General features: G+C 44.3%; 1 protein-coding gene across 1 annotated transcript in view; it reads left to right on the top strand.

The window, feature by feature from the left end:
- LOC126458298 (apyrase) overlaps window positions 1–18,057 on the top strand; it is a 171,865-nt gene that overhangs the window by 145,344 nt on the left and 8,464 nt on the right. The window contains exon 7 of the mRNA XM_050095242.1: window positions 13,796–13,969. Within this exon, the coding sequence (XP_049951199.1) occupies window positions 13,796–13,969 (174 nt within the window). The remainder of the gene's footprint in view (window positions 1–13,795; window positions 13,970–18,057) is intronic.

The raw sequence follows: 18,057 nt of genomic DNA, 5'->3' as shown, positions 1-18,057 counted from the left end.
GGTGGAACCAACTGGAGATTGCGGCGCACAGTGGAACAAAAAGTGGCGTCATCTGGGACAAGAGGTCATACTTGGATCATTCCAGCGACGGAGCTTCAACGAAGCTAACAGTTTCCAGCATTGACCCCAGAACTGATCATGGCCCCCTGGCTCTGAGTTGAGTGGAAGGACTGAACCAGAGACATCGAGGGTTCTGTGACAAGTGAGGCTGTGACTTCCTGGACTTTCACCATCGAGATGAGAATTGTAAGTTCCGCCTTAATGGATGAGGTATGCACTATACACCATAGGTTGCTATCCAGGTAGCTGACTATGTGTGGGGAGCACACAAGGGTTTCGTAGATTAGGTGGCTCTCCGGTTCAGATAACGGTAGCTGGAGGAGATCTGGAAGTATTATTCTAAGATCCAAAGAAATGCCAAACATAGAGTATTAAAATCCTAGCAGTAAACTGCCGAAGCATGTGCAACGAAGTTGCAGAGATTGAAGCGTTCGTGAAAAGCAGTGAAACTCATATAACACCAGGAACAGGAAGCTGGTTAAAACCTGAAGTTGATAGCAGCGAGATTTTTGGAGAAAGTTTAAGGGTACAGGGAAAGGATAGGCTGATCTCAAGAAACTCAAATCCACCGCGACAGGAATTGAAACTGCATGCGACATGGTTTGGGCAAGACTGAGTACCAGAGGTGAGGATGAAATTGTAACTGAAGCCTTCTACCAAACACCAGACTCACCTCCTGATATAACCGAAAACTTCAGTTCACTTGTACATAAGCTCCCCAGTCGTACAGTACTTGACGGTGAAGACTTAAATCATCCAACAATCAATTGGGAAAATGTTGTGTACATAGTTCCACGTAGTCAGCGCGTACACAACTTTCCCACTAGCGCGCGCCCCGCTAAGCACAACAGCGCAGGCGAAGCGCTCGTCCGTCTCCCCACTACGAGATGGCGCTGTCTTAGAGACGGACCAAATTCTGCTTCCGCCGATCCGCGTATTAATATGTAACGCAGCCAATGAGATTGCTGCTAACGTAGAACCTTTTCTCCTCGCGGATCACACTCGCGCAGTGATACCTGAACGCGTGAGGTATTATAACGAGTGTACAGACCTCCGATGAGTTAGTCCGCACCAGTCTGCATTAGTCTGTACCAGTCTATAATCAAGTTTCAGTCTGTGCCTAATAAGATTACCATATTCCTGTACATAGGCATGAAGATAAATGAATAGACACTTTGTCAAGTATCAGAGATATGTGAGAATAAGATTAACGTACCAAGACCAAAGGAACTTCAGATTGTCAATTGTAAAAAGCATCCAGAATCAAGTTACGTAATATCTATGATTTTTATTATTTTAATAAATGTGTGTGAAAATTAATCAAGTTCTGTTTAAAGTTGGTCACCGTCAATCTGCTACTCTAAGCGTGCAAGTGGCATTTCTATCGTCTGACCTAACGGCAGAAGATAAACACGCCACGATAAGACCACGAGACATATTGCTGACACTCGCCTACTTCGTTAGAGCGACAAGTCAACTAATCTGATGGTGTGTGTACCGAAGGTCTTACAGTACGCACACCACAGAAAATTACAGCTTTGTAAGCAGTGGGCGTGACAAGACATCTTATGATACGCTACTAAATGCTTCTTTGTAAACTACTTCAAACAGATAGTTCGGGAACCAACTCGTGATAGAAATATGTTCGATCTAATGGCAAGAGGCACACTTGACCTCTTTAAGCATGTCCACATGGAAGTAAGGTATAAGTTACTATGAGGCAATTGTAGAAAAAATGATTATCCAAGTCCAAAGGGCGACAGAATCAAGTAGAAACATTTATATGATCAGTAAACATAAAAAAAGCAGTAGTGGTATATCTCGTTGAGGAACTTGAAACTTCTAGTTCAGAAGAGGAGTATGTAGAGGAACTATGGACCAAGTTTAAAAGAACAGTTCACCACACACTGGATAGTTATGTACCCATTAGAACAGTTCATGATGGGAGGGACTCTTCTAAAAAAACAGGCACTACTGCATAATAAGCGTAAAACAAAGCATAGGGCTATAGATTAGAGAGATGCTGAAAGAAACACAGTTGGCCTTCGAGAGAAATGCGTGAAATAATTCGGCCTAAACTAGTAGCTTATTTCTCCTAAGTATCGTTTTAAATCACGTACATAAATGATAATTAATCACGGCAGATCAAAACTGGCACCTTTGCCTTTCGCGGACTTGTACTCTACCGACTGGAGCTATCCAAGCACACTCCATAAAGCGACTGCAGAGCGTTATTTCCGTCAGTACGTCTTGTACCTTCCAAACCTCGTTCTCCGAGACTACTAGTCCCTCAATGTATGCGGGAGAATTACTGTGAAGATCTGAAGGTGGGGGAATGGGGTACAGGCGGAATAAAGCTGTGAAGGTGCGTCGTGAGCCGCACTGAGTGGATGCTTCAGTCGGTAGAGTACTTGCACGCGAAATGGGTATGTCCAATGTTCGAGTCAAAGTCCGGCACACAGTTTCAATCTGGCGGAAAGTTCCAAACCAGCGCGCACTCCACTGCAGAGTGAAAATTCATTCTGGATCGTACTAGCATTTACTCACGCCTCCACCATGAATGCATACGTCACGTAATTATACCCTGATGGAAAAAAAAATCACAACACCAAGAAGGAGTTGTGCGACATAAACGAAGGCTGGTAGGCGTGTTTCTATATCTGGAAGATGAGGTCTATCCATATTTCACGACAGTCGTGTGAGAGTGGCGCTAGTAGGGCCACTATGAGGATGTAAATCAGGTGTGCTTGAAATACACGCTGTAACGGTCGTGAGCGTTAGTTACCTTTGAGACTGGACGTGGTGAGTTGATGTTAGTCAAGAATTCCTTTAACGCGACGAAGACACCGTTATCAACACCGCACTGTGTGTGAGCGAGGTTGTGAAGTGTAGGCTGTCCCATGTGCGATATTGCAGAAAGACTTGTCACGAATGTAACCACTACAGCTACATGATTGCTGGCAGCGGTGGTTACGAGAATGTACGGTCACAAGAAGACCGGTCTCCGGACGGCCACGTGGCACTATCGAGAGGGAAGACCATCGTGTTCGGTAGCAATCTGAGCAACAAGTTACTTCAAGGACAGCTCCGAGCCACCGACACCAAACCACCGCCATTTGCGAGTTCAGTGGCAGTCAACCGAGAGCTCATTGCAGGCCAGAGTCGAGATCTGTTGTGTATTCTGATGAAACCTGATTCTTTCTCGCTGCCAGTGAAGGCCATGTTTTTGTTAGAGCTGTACCGAATCTGTTGCGGCCAAGACACACTAGACCTACAACTGGAGTGCGGTTTCTTGCGACAGCAGGAGCACTCTCGTGGTTATCCCAAGCACCCTGACTACAAAACTGTACGTCAGTCTGGTGACTCGACCTGTTCTGCAGCCATTCGTGAACAGCATTCCAGAGGATGTTTTCTAACTGGATAAAACTCGTCCACATACCACTGGTGTAATCCAATATGCTACAAAGTGAGGACATGTTTCTTTAGCCTGCTTGATCACCATATCAGTCTCCAATCGAGCAAACGTGGGACATCATCACACGACAACTCCAGCGTCATCCACAAACAGCATTAAACTTCCCTGTATCGACCGACGTAATGCAACAGGCATGAAGCTCCAGGCCACAGACTGACATCTGGCATCTGTACAACACAATGCATGCACATTTGCATGCCCTCGTTCAACATTCTGGCGGTTATTAACGTATCAGCATTTCACATTTGCAATGCCTTTTCCGTCGCTTATATTACCCTGTGATCTTGCAATGTTAATCACTTACATATGTTAATAGACAAACGTATTCTCAAAATTTCATTGTTGTTGTTGTTGTGGTCTTCAGTCCTGAGACTGGTTTGATGCAGCTCTCCATGCTACTCTATCCTGTGCAAGCTTCTTCATCTCCCAGTACCTACTCCAGCCTACATCCTTCTGAATCTGCTTGGTGTATTCGTCTCTTGATCTCCCTCTACGATTTTTACCTTCCACGCTGCCCTCCAGTACAAAATTGGTGATCCCTTGATGCCTCAGAACATATCCTACCAACCGATCCCTTCTTCTAGTCAAGTTGTGCCACAAACTCCTCTTCTCCCCAATTCTTCTGTAGCACCACATTTCGAAAGCTTCTATTCTCTTCTTGTCTAAACTATTTATCGTCCATGTTTCACTTCCAGACATGCCTACACTCCATACAAATACTTTCAGAAACGACTTCCTGACAAATCAATACTCGATGTTAGCAAATTTCTCTTCTTTAGAAACGCTTTCCTTACCATTGCCAGTCTACATTTTATATCCTCTGTACTTCGACCATCATCAGTTATTTTGGTCCCCAAATAGCAAAACTCCTTTACTACTTTAAGTGTCTCATTTCCTAATCTAATTCCCTCAGCATCACCCGGTTTAATTCGACTACATTCCATTATCCTCGTTTTGCTTTTGTTGATGTTCATCTTATACCCTCCTTTCAAGATACTGTCCATTCCGTTCAACTGTCTTCCAAGTCATTTTCTGTCTCTGACAGAATTACAATGTCATCGGCAAACCTCAAAGTTTTTATTTCTTCTCCATGGATTTTAATACCTACTCCGAATTTTTCTTTTGTTTCCTTTACTGCTTGGTCAATATACAGATTGAATAGCATCAGGGAGAGGCTACAACCCTGTCTCACTCCATTCCCAACCACTGCTTCCCTTTCATGCCCCTCAACCCTTATAACTGCCACATGATTTATGTACAAATTGTAAATAGCCTTTCGCTCCCTGTATTTTACCCCTGCCACCTTCAGAATTTGAAAGCGAGTATTCCAGTCAACATTGTCAAAAGCTTTCTCTAAGTCTACAAATGCTAGAAACGTAGGTTTGCCCTTCCTTAATCTAGCTTCTAAGATAAGTCGTAGGGTCAGTATTGCCTCACGTGTTCCAACATTTCTACGGAATCCAATCTGGTCTTCCCCGTGGTCGGCCTCTACTAGTTTTTCCATTCGTCTGTAAAGAATTCGCGTTAGTATTTTGCAGCTGTGACTTATTAAACTGATAGTTTGGTAGTTTTCACATCTGTCAACACCTGCTTTCTTTGGGATTGGGATTATTATATTCTTCTTGAAGTCTGAGGGTATTTCGCCTGTTTCATACATGTTGCTCACCAGATGTTAGAGTTTTGTCAGGACTGGCTCTCCCAAGGCCGTCAGTAGTTCCAATGGAATGTTGTCTACTCCTGGGGCCTTGTTTCGACTCAGGTCTTTCAGTGCTCTGTAAAACTCTTCACGCAGTATCATAGCTCCCATTTCATCTTCATCTACCTCCTCTTCCATTTCCATAATATTGTCCTCAAGAACATTGCCCATGTATAGACCCTCTATATACTCCTTCCATCTTTCTGCTTTCCCTTCTTTGCTGAGAACTGGGTTTCCATCTGAGAAAATTTCATTACTCTACATGAATTATTTTTTGATATGATTTTTTCCGTAAGTGTATTTTACTCATACATAGGTCTATATTTCGCATACACTATGTGATCAAAAGCATCCGGGCAGCTGGCTCAAAATGACTTACAGGTTCGTGGCGCCCTCCATCGGTAATGCTGGAATTCAATATGGTGTTGGCTTTGATGACATTACCCTGTGATCTTCCACTCTCGCAGGCATTCGTTCAGTCAGGTGCTGGAAGGTTTCTTGGGGAATGGCAGCCCATTCTCCACGGAGTGCTGCACTGAGGAGAGGTATCGATGTCGGTCGGTGTGGCCTGGCCCGAAGTCGGCTTTCCAAAACATCACAAAGGTGTTCTATAGAATTTAGGTCAGGACTCTGTGCAGGCCAGTCCATTACTGAATTGCTTTTCAACAATGCGAAGCAAGAAGGTGCTTAAAATATCAATGTAGGCTTTTGCTGTGATAGTGCCACGCAAAACAACAAGGAGTGCAAGTCCCCTGCATGAAAACCACGACCACAGCATAACACCACCGACTCAGAATTTTACTGTTGGCACTACCCCCCCCCCCCCCCCCCCCCCCCACCTTGGCAGATGACGTTCAACGGGCATTCGCCATACCCACATCCTGCCATCGGATCGCCAAACTGTGTACCTTGATTGCTCACCTCACACAACGTTTTTCTTCCACTGTTCAATCGTCCATTACTTACGCTCCTTAGACCAAGCGAGGCGTTGTTTGGCATTTACAGGCGTGATCTGTGGCTTATGAGCAGCCGCTCGACCATGAAATCCAAGTTTTCTCACCTCCAGCCTAAATGACATAGTACCTGCAGTGGATCCTGAAACAGTTCGGAATTTCTGTGTGATGGTCTGGATACATGTCTACCTGTAACACATTACGCATTACGACCGTCTCCAACCGTCGGCGGTCTCTGTCAGCCACCAGACGAGGTGGGCCTGTACGCTTTTGTGCTGTAAGTGTCCCTTCTCGTTTCCACTTCACTATCATATCGGAAACAGTGTACCTAGGGATGTTTAAGAGTGCGGAAATCTCGCGTAGAGACTTATGACACAAGTGACACCCAATCACCTTACAACGTTCAAAGTCCGTGAGTTCCGCGGAGCGCCCCATTCTGCCCTTTCACGATGTCTAATGACTACTGAGGTCTCTGATACGGAGTACCTGGCAGTAGCTGGTAGCACAATGCACCTAATACGAAAAACATATGTTTTTGGGGGTGTCTGGATACTTTTCATCGCATAGTGCACATTGATCATTCTCACGATTTGGTTGACGCAACTGAACAACACAAAGAAAAGACAGATGGGCTTCGTAGTTTTGAAGCATTACAAGTCGGCTACATACAAGAAAGAAATTCGGTCGTTTTCGAATGCCCATCCACATCTCCGCCCCAACCACAACTTGTAGCCGGCCGCGGTGGTCTAGCAGTTCTAGGAGCGCAGTCCGGAACCGCGCGACTGCTACGGTCGCAGGTTCGAATCCTGCCTCGGGCATGGATGTGTGTGCTGTCCTTAGGTTAGTTAGGTTTAAGTAGTTCTAAGTTCTCGGGGACTGATGACCACAGATGTTAAGTCCCATAGTGCTCAGAGGCATTTGAACCATTTGAACCACAACTCTTAGTAGGGACATCTTACTCCCATAGTATTTTTAGACGAAAAATGAGTCGCATGTGTATAGCAAGTTTGGTACAAACTGCATCAGGAGTTTTTGAGCTATGTTTTTGTCATCTCTCGACCCGCAGAGGAGTGTTAGGGGTCTCTGTCTCAGCATTTTTTCCAGAAAGCAAGTGTACTTGTGCCAAGTCGGGCAGACATCGGTTTGGTTCTGTCACCAATCTGGCTAACGACCCCGAAAACGATGGATTCTGTACTAATATTGGTCTTTATCGAAAATGTATTACATGTGACCGGTTCTCATACCATCCCTAACTGAAGAGTTGGATAGTGTACATTACACCATAATATTTTAAACAAAAATTATACTGGGTGTTTATAATTAAAATGCAGGTAGACTCAGAGGTGCAATGTGGGCTATAATTATCGTATGGCGACGAACGTTAATACAGAACCGATTTACGCTGGAAGAAAATTACTTCCAATTTTTTTCACCAGGTGCAAATCTGGCGCTATGGTTCAGATGGCTCTGAGCACTGTGGGACTTAATTTCTGAGGTCATCAGTCCCCTAGAACTTAGAACTACTTAAACCTAACTAACCTAAGGACATCACACACATCCATGCCCAAGGCAGGATTCGAACCTGCGACCGTAGCGGTCGCACGGTTCCAGACTGTAGCGCCTAGAACCTCTGGGCCACTAGGTGCCGGCCTGGCGCTATGCTTACACAGGTATTGAAATGTTTTCCTATATAATCGATTAGCAACGGAACTTGGGCAGGAGACGTCAAACAAGTGAGAAAGGTATAATGTTGATTTCATTATTAAGTAACGCTTACGCAATTCGCTGAAGATGAACACTGGTGATGTCAATGATGTGCTGCATCCGTAAAACGACATTATCAATAGTTCTCGCAGCATTTCCGGTGGAATCTGAGCAATTTGTGCCTGTATAATCAACGGCATTCAGGTCAGTCGGAGACAGCATGTGTTCTTGGAAACCGCGTTCTTTTAGATAATACCAGAGCAGAAAGTCACATGGATTCAGATTAGGTGATCTTGCAGGGCGTGCGCCTGGAAAACCTCTGGAGATAATAGGTTCGTGGAAGGTCATATTAAGCAGATATTTCACAGGGCGAGCGATATGAGATGTTGGACCATCTTGTATGAAAACGGTGGTTTCCACGCACTTGCGCTCTTCCAAAGCACATGCTGTACAAGGAGACCTCAATAACGTGCAGACTCAAGGTACACCTGCCAGGCCCACTCCGTGTATTCTCTTGAAAGAAGAACGGACCAGGAGTAAACGTGCTTGTGAATTCACACCACACAGCCTCATACGGCGAGTGCAGTGGCTCTTCGTGCACAAGACGTGGTTTAAGAGCATCCCAAATTCGGCAGTTCTGTCCATTCCCTGCACCCTGTAGTGTAAATTCTGCCTCGTCACTCCGTAGAATGTTGCACGGCCGAGCGTCATCAATTTCGATACGTCCCAGAAGCAGAGGAGCAAATTCAGAACGTTGCTACGGGTTTCAGTTAATGCATCGTCTGGATCTTGTACGGATACTAGTCTAAAACAGACCACAAAACTTTCCGTACTGTTGACCACAGGATGTAGAACGAGCACTAGCGTTAGTCGGGGCACGTGCTGCGTGGTCAGTTACAGCAACAACAGCCTCGTCAATATCTTCCATCGGAACAAGACGCCTTCCTCTTCCAGGTGCCACACCAAGCTCACCTGTGTTTTGAAATTCCATTATCATCCTCTTTAAACCTTATAATGGCATCGGACGTCTCCTCAGACTTTTCAGTTGGAGATACTCTCTCAATACAGCACTGAACTGCTCACGTTCTCACAAAAAAGTTTCACCAACAGCGCACTGTCATTCTTCTCAATAACCATTCTGTCCACTCGCGTTGTAGCTTGTCAAGTCACAGTGTGGATCTCATACCGTCATACTACAAGTGTACAGCGCCAGATTTGCACCTGTTAATTTGTTTTCCTGCGTAAATCGGTTCCTCATTAACACATTAGCACATGTAACAAGTTTCACTACGTACGATAATTACAGCCACCGTTAGAACCCCGTGAGAAGCTGCACGTTTGTTATAACCACCCGCAACAAATAAGACACATAATGAGTGATTATTCACAAAATTTACTTGAAACTGCTCTAGATGTTTCTGAGCTATATTTCTGTGTCAACCTTTTTCACCCCCACCTCTGGGGGGAGTAGACAACTTTTATCCCCACAATGCTTCTTTCCACATACTAAGTGATATATTTAGCAAGTTAGGTGGAAATTTGAGACGTTCATACATACATACATACATACAATTATTGTTATAAATTCATAGAGGTAGGGGTGTAAATGTGGAAACCCAGTTTGTTTTTGCTATATAAAAGAAATGTTTACTTCTCTTTCAGCTTCAAAAATCAGCCAAAGCTAATTCATAATGTTTTAGCAGTGATTGTAATATTACTAAACACAAAAACTAAATATGTTAAAAATTAAAAAAACATTTTCTGCTTCCACAACAACTAATTAATTTTTCAAGAAGTGCGGGTAATGGGGAAACGCCTTAAAATCGTGGGAACTGACTACTTCAAATGAAAACTATTAAAAATGTTAGAAACTATTTCATTTTATATTAAATTTAAATTACACAAAAATATTTTTAAACATAGCTGTAATAGAAAAATGCTTCATAAGCGAAGTTCACTTGCAAAAATCGCTTATATAAATATCTCCTTCATTTCCAGCACACAGAGTGACTCCACAATTCTCCCCGAACGTCCCTGGAAAATGCGCCTCCACAAAAAATACAAATGGCATCTTCTTCAATAGGTTTTTCTTCCCCAACTGGGAGATTCAAATCTGACTCGCCTGAAGAGACAGTTGGTGCATTGGGTCTTCATCTGAATCCTTAGAAAACTTAAACCGTTTTTTGTATGGTTTTATAGTAGGAGCTTCACGTTTTTTCTTGCTTTTGGCCGGTGCCTTAGGAAGCTTCTGTTTACCCTTCAGTAAGGAGTCTCCAAGGTGTGTTTTATAAGGCAACAGCTGATTAACCGGGCTTAAGACCTCTGTTGGAAACCTTCCTCTTTAGAGGAGGGATTGGCATGATATCTTGTGGAGACACTCACGTGTTTGATGAGGTTTTTGACAACGATGTTGACCTTCTGCTTTCTCTTTGGCCATCTTCACTTGGGCTGCCAGTTGTCACAGGTCTGAATGCTTTCTGAGTGTCTTCTTGTCTGAGGTCATTACTTCCACCTGGAGATGCTGGATTCTCATAAGTTCCTCTCAGACTTCTGGCCTCATCTAAAGCCGATGTGGAAGCTATAAAGTCGATTTCTGCAAAAAGAGTCCTGTCACATGGGAAAATTCCAATCTCCAAAAATCCTTTTGCAGCAGTAGAGCCAGCCTGGTGGCACTTTAGGTAGGCTTTCCCAAACAACTCATATGTCAAATGTTCCTAAGGGCCGGCTGCTGTGCCGCAACCATTGGCGAACATAGCGTAATAGGTTCTTAGAGTGATCATAAAGTTCTTATCAAGTGGCTGAGTTTTATGAGAGGTGTGAGGCGGAATGCTCACGATTGTAACATGGTTCTCCCTTGCACATTTTATAACTTGAAGGTTTCTGGCATGACTGTTATGCCCATCAAGAAATACCAACACAGGAGATTCTTTTGGGGGATGTGCCTTAGAAATGAAGTGGTCAAACCACTCGGATAAGAGCTCGGTTTGAATCCAGTCTGAAGGATTGCATTTAACAATTGTTCCAGGTGGTGCTCCTTTCAGTAGAGTATCAGTCCAGTTCTTCCTAGGGAAGATCATCTCTGGTGGCATGAAAGTACCACCAGCACTTATACAGCATCTGACAGTCACCAGGGATCCTCGCTCTACTGATGTGAGGGCACCTACTTGACGTTTACCTTTCAGTCCAATTACATGTGGTATTCTGCTCTGGACGACAGAGAGCCCAGTCTCGTCCACATTGTACACATGATCAGCACTATAGGAGTGTTTACTGTGCTCAGCTTCCAAAATGTCAAAAAACTTGTCTCCAGCTTCTTTGTTGAACCCGTTTGCTCTCTAAAATAGGTTTGTGGATTGTGAGTTTATTTCTGTGTCGTCTAAGAAAAAGGTCAAACGAAGTTCTACATGCAGCATTTGAAGTAAAAGGATGATTAATATTATTCCTATCCGCTAGCTGATATGCCATTCTCTTGATATCTAATCTGGTAAGGCCATAGAAGCGACTATCCATTTCAATGAGACACTGTAACAACTGCTTCTCAATAGCATCAGGTAGTACAGGCTTACGTACAAGTCTCAAAGAAACACTTTCTTCAGTTGACATATCACTATGCACAAACCTTTGAAGTGTCGTCTGAGGTAAACTGAAAGCTTTTACTGCTCTTCTTAACCCCATCTGCTTTTCCCTTAAGGCTATTATAGCCTTAATCATGTTTTCAGCATCCCACTTCTTCACAATAGCTCTTGGTTTCCGATCAGTTAGCTTTCGTGGCATCTAGAAACAGACGCAAAACATATTAGAAGTAATGTATTTGACGTTGGTATTGTGGAAACGTTTCCACAATGCCATCGTATGTATGCTTCCACATTACCTACACAATGGCCATTTTAAATTTCGGTGGATTACTATCCATTTAAGGTTGACAAAGGACTGCTAAAACCTTCTATGCACCTCCCTTTATAAGCTATCAGACGTAAAGAAAGATAACTATAAAATGTGTACCGGTAGATAAATGTAATACCAAAACTCACCTCGAAAAAGATTAAAAAAATGCGCGAACGTAAATTGCATCACTGTCACGGCGTCTGTTGCTCAAGTGACTGCTAACCCTCTACCGTGACAAATAGGAACTATTGCAACAATTTATGGTTGCCCCACTAGAGTGCAGCAGTCTGGAGGCGAGATATTAGACATTTCCACATTACCCACACGCTTCCACATTTACACTCCTACCTTTATATACACTCCTGGAAATGGAAAAAAGAACACATTGACACCGGTGTGTCAGACCCACCATACTTGCTCCGGACACTGCGAGAGGGCTGTACAAGCAATGATCACACGCACGGCACAGCGGACACACCAGGAACCGCGGTGTTGGCCGTCGAATGGCGCTAGCTGCGCAACATTTGTGCACCGCCGCCGTCAGTGTCAGCCAGTTTGCCGTGGCATACGGAGCTCCATCGCAGTCTTTAACACTGGTACCATGCCGCGACAGCGTGGACGTGAACCGTATGTGCAGTGGACGGACTTTGAGCGAGGGCGTATAGTGGGCATGCGGGAGGCCGGGTGGACGTACCGCCGAATTGCTCAACACGTGGGGCGTGAGGTCTCCACAGTACATCGATGTTGTCGCCAGTGGTTGGCGGAAGGTGCACGTGCCCATCGACCTGGGACCGGACCGCAGCGACGCACGGATGCACGCCAAGACCGTAGGATCCTACGCTGTGCCGTAGGGGACCGCACCGCCACTTCCCAGCAAATTAGGGACACTGTTGCTCCTGGGGTATCGGCGAGGACCATTCGCAACCGTCTCCATGAAGCTGGGCTACGGTCCCGCACACCGTTAGGCCGTCTTCCGCTCACGCCCCAACATCGTGCAGCCCGCCTCCAGTGGTGTCGCGACAGGCGTGAATGGAGGGACGAATGGAGACGTGTCGTCTTCAGCGATGAAAGTCGCTTCTGCCTTGGTGCCAATGATGGTCGTATGCGTGTTTGGCGCCGTGCAGGTGAGCGCCACAATCAGGACTGCATACGACCGAGGCACACAGGGCCAACACCCGGCATCATGGTGTGGGGAGTGATCTCCTACACTGGCCGTACACCACTGGTGATCGTCGAGGGGACACTGAATAGTGCACGGTACATCCAAACCGTCATCGAACCCATCGTTCTACCATTCCTAGACCGGCAAGGGAACTTGCTGTTCCAACAGGACAATGCACGTCCGCATGTATCCCGTGCCACCCAACGTGCTCTAGAAGGTGTAAGTCAACTATCCTGGCCAGCAAGATCTCCGGATCTGTCCCCCATTGAGCATGTTTGGGACTGGATGAAGCGTCGTCTCACGCGGTCTGCACGTCCAGCACGAACGCTGGTCCAACTGAGGCGCCAGGTGGAAATGGCATGGCAAGCCGTTCCGCAGGACTACATCCAGCATCTCTACGATCGTCTCCATGGGAGAATAGCAGCCCGCATTGCTGCGAAAGGTGGATATACACTGCACTAGTGCCGACATTGTGCATGCTCTGTTGCCTGTGTCTATGTGCCTGTGGTTCTGTCAGTGTGATCATGTGATGTATCTGACCCCAGGAATGTGTCAATAAAGTTTCCCCTTCCTGGGACAATGAATTCACGGTGTTCTTATTTCAATTTCCAGGAGTGTATATTTTTCTTTATTCTGCTTTTAGGACTGGCCAAGGTATAATTCGCCCTAAACCGACCATTTCCATAAAATATGGTGCATTGCTCACGAAATATATACAGAGCTAGAGAGCACGCAAAAGAACAGAAGTGCTGTCCTAACAAAAATCTTAAATACAAATTTTTGTGCATGATATATTATATTTCTGAAGAGCATGTTCTTATTAATATTAATGTACTGATATGAGTATTTCTTTATTGCAGCCATAACTTACAGCGATTTGATCACGGTGTTGCCGTTCGAGAACACGATAGACATAATCGAGATCACAGGGGCGACGCTGCGCAAGGCGCTGGAGTTCTCCGTAAACGACACGAACACGTGGAAGAGCAAGAGGCAGGGCCCGCTCTACTTCAGATACCTCCTGCACTACTCCGGTGAGCGGCGCTGCAGTCATTTCACTTTTATTGCTCCATGATAGCGCTCAGTTTTAAGAAAATCTAGTTTTTCACGCGTCTGAATGCTTAAGCCGCCGTCACTTATGAACTACTTGTCGTATAAATACATACTTTTGCAGGTACAGTGAGTGTTATGTTCCCCACTATGTGATTCCGTATGAAATGCAGCGAAAATTTACCTCCCACTCTACAAAAAGTCTACGTATTGCCTAAACTATGTCCACATGAACTGTTATCCAACTTAAACTCGAATGCTAATCTTTGGCTAAACAGACCCCAATATGAACTGAACTATAACACGTTTCAATTCAACTTGACTATGTACACTACTGGCCATTAAAATTGCTACACCAAGAAGAAAAGCAGATGATAAACGGGTATTCATCGGACAAATATATTATACTAGAACTGACATGTGATTACATTTTCACGCAATTTGGGTGCATAGATCCTGAGAAATCAGTATCCAGAACAACCACCTCTGGCAGTAATAACGGCCATGATGCGCCTGTGCATTGAGTCAAACAGAGCTTGGATGGCGTGTACAGGTACAGCTGCCCGTGCAGCTTCAACACGATACCAAAGTTCATCAAGAGTAGCGACTGGCGTATTGTGACGAGCCAGTTGCTCGGTCACCATTTATCAGACGTTTTCAGTTGGTGAGAGATACAGAGAATGCGCTGGCCAGGGCAGCAGTCGAACGTTTTCTGTATCCAGAAAGGCCCGTACAGGACCTGCAACATGCGGTCGTGCATTATCCTGCTGAAACCTAGGGTTTCGAAGGGATCGAATGAAGGGTAGAACCACGGGTCGTAACACGTCTGAAATGTAAAGTCCACTGTTCAACGTGCCGTCAAAGCGAACAAGAGGTGACCGAGACGTGTAACCAATGGCACCCCATACCATCACGCCGGGTGATACGCCAGTATGGCGATGACGAATACACGCTTCCAATGTGCGTTCACCGCGACGTCGCCAAACACGGATGCGACCAACATTATGCTATAAACAGAACCTGGATTTAGCCGAAAAAATGACGTTTTGCCATTCGTGCACCCAGGTTCGTCGTTGAGTACGCCATCGCAGGCGCTCCTGTCTGTGATGCAGCGTCAAGAGTAACCGCAGCCATGGTCTCCGAGCTGATAGTCCATGTTGCTGCAAACGTCGTCGAACTGTTCGTGCAGTTTGTTGTTTTCTTGCAAACGTCCCCATCTGTTGACTCAGGGATCGAGACGTGGCTGCACGATCCGTTACAGCCATGCGGATAAGATGCCTGTCATCTCGACTGCTAGTGATACGAGGCCGTTGGGATCCAGCACGGCGTTCCGTATTACCCTCCTGAACCCACCGATTCCATATTCTGCTAACAGTCATAGGATCTCGATCAACGCGAGCAGCAATGTCGCAATACGATAAACCGCAATCGTGATAGGCTACAATCCGACCTTTATCAAAGTTGAAACGTGATGGTACGCATTTCTCCTCCTTACACGAGAAATCACAACAACGTTTCAGCATGCAACGCCGGTCAACTGCTGTTTGTGTATGAGTAATCGATTGAAAACTTTCCTTACGTCTGCACGCTGTAGGTGTCGCCACCGGCGCCAACCTCGTCTGAATGCTCTGAAAGCCTAATCATTTGCATATCACAGCATCTTCTTCCTGTCGGTTAATTTCGCGTCTGTAGCACGTCATCTTCATGGTGTAGCAATTTTAATGGCCAGTTGTGTATTAAATGCGCAACTGAAGTACAAAAATTATCTGGCCCCAATCAGAACTTCCACTTACCTCGCGTGTTTGCAACATTTTTGCAGATTTCTCGAAAGCACAACAGCAAGCAGACAGCGGCTGGGCTTATAACCCTTCCACTACTATTGTAATTTAGTATGCTTTTAGCTAAATAACAGAAAAAAAAAATGGTTCAAATGGCTCTAAGCACTATGGGACTTAACTTCTGAGGTGATCAGTCCCCTAGAACTTAGAACTACTTAAACCTAACTAACCTAAGGACATCACACACATCCATGCCCGAGGCAGGATTCAAACCTGCGACCGTAGCGGTCGCGCGGCTCCAGACTGTAGCGCCTAGAACCACTCGGCCACTCCGGCCGGCTAAATAACAGAAAACCCTGTCTCTATGTTGCCACGTATAACGCTCTTTCTACATTTAGTTTGGTTTACAAATAAAGTACACTATTGGAGGATAGTCCTGTTAATAGCAAAAGCTAACCAATAGAGGTACCCTTTTTACAGGATTTGACCGTGTGTTGTGTCTAATGGATAAGTAAATCAGACTATTCAATTCTTTTCGTAAGATCTTACCCAGCGGTTAGAAAGAAACGCAGTATCACTAGTATTATACTGAAGCTAGGCCACTCAGTTCCAAGTTCACTTAGTGGTTCCAAATAAATACTAACGGAAGCCAGCCTATCCAGGCAAAGAAACAGTGAAGTTTCGGAAAAGCATAAGAATGAATTTTGCCTATTTTCTTGCTATTGTTTAAGTTGCTTCTCCAAATAAATATTACTCAACTTAAACAATGTTGGACTACACCCTTATAGATTACGTTTTTAAAAGAGAAAAAGCCCAGTAGATACCTTCAAGGAAGCTAAAAAAATTGGCCTGGGGGGGAAAATTTAGAAAAGCACTTTGCATAATCAGTAAACATGAATACTAAAATACTTAGATACTAAAGCACACACTTTTTATACTGAAAATTACACTTCAAGAAAACCTCTTTCTTACTGGAATTATCTTTCAAAAACTACTATTCTTTGAACTAATTCTATATAGTCATTTAAAGAGTCTGTTAACTTGGCTTCACTCTGCTTGAATTTTACATAAGCAAACTTTTACTATACGAGTTTGCAATAATTAAGAAAACCTTCGCAAAATTTACACAAAAACTATTTAAATGGTGCCTCTTTATATTAACTTGGCACCTCGTAAGTCTGTAAAACAGGATACTGCATTAATCAAACGCGAGGAAGGAACCCTATACAGGTGTATAAAGAAACTGAACCAGTTTCTTTAAATTTCCAGAATGATTATTCACTAAAAAAAAAAACTGTTTAAATTAATGGTTCACGCTGCACAAAAGTAAAATACAAAAAAAATCTTATTTGGTGGATGTAGGCTTGGGTGTGAGGAGCAACATTGGTCGTATACTACCCACATTACGACCTGCAAGTATTTTGTTGTATAGGCCCAATTTCTCTTCTTGGCGTCGTTCAATTTTACATACAGTAGTCCAACAACTCGCAGCTATGCCGTGAGCCGTTTTCAGTCTTAATCCGAGGCATTTTTGTGCAAATCTGTAGGCAAAGCTTCTCCTGCTCCACAAGGGTGTTGCCTCCATCACTGCTGCCTACAGACTGTGTGACTTACTTCCCGTGCTTGCTCTAGGTAGCGCGTCAATTCGCCCGTGCCACTTTTTCCACTACCCAGAGCCACTTTCGTTTCAAACAAAAGCACACTGGCTTTTACCCTAATACCTATTTCTTATGTTGTTCCTAAGCGTGACCATTTCTTACAACTGTCAAATTTACATCAACATGAACAGTTTATACACACAAATATTTTTAAATACAAAATGTCATAAGAAACAATTTAACAGTATTTTACATACATTACTTACATACAATGTAAAGAATGTCAACATACAGCACACTTTACTTTACACATACAGAAAATTTAGTACCAATATGCGAAAATTTTAAAGCAAAAAAATAAAAAAAATTAGATGAACCATAAACAAATAGTGTTATAAGCTAGATTACTGTTTTTACGCCGGCCGCTGTGGCCGAGCGGTTCTGGGCGCATTAGTCCAGAACCGCGCTGCTGCTACAGTCGCAGATTCGAATCCTGCCTCGAGCATGGGTGTGTGTGATGTCCTTACGTTAGTTAGGTTCAAGTAGTTCTAAGTCTAGGGGCCTGATGACCTCAGATGTTAAGTCCCATGTTTTTATACACAATAAAAAACGTTTTTCATGTACTCCATACGTTCTGTTGTACCAATTCTCAATTCTGTCTTTTACTCCACTTCTGTATCATCTTCCATATGTAGT

This window comes from Schistocerca serialis, chromosome 2 (assembly GCF_023864345.2).
Source record: "Schistocerca serialis cubense isolate TAMUIC-IGC-003099 chromosome 2, iqSchSeri2.2, whole genome shotgun sequence".
Lineage (NCBI taxonomy): Eukaryota > Metazoa > Arthropoda > Insecta > Orthoptera > Acrididae > Schistocerca > Schistocerca serialis.
This window is presented reverse-complemented; position numbering and strand designations above follow the sequence as displayed.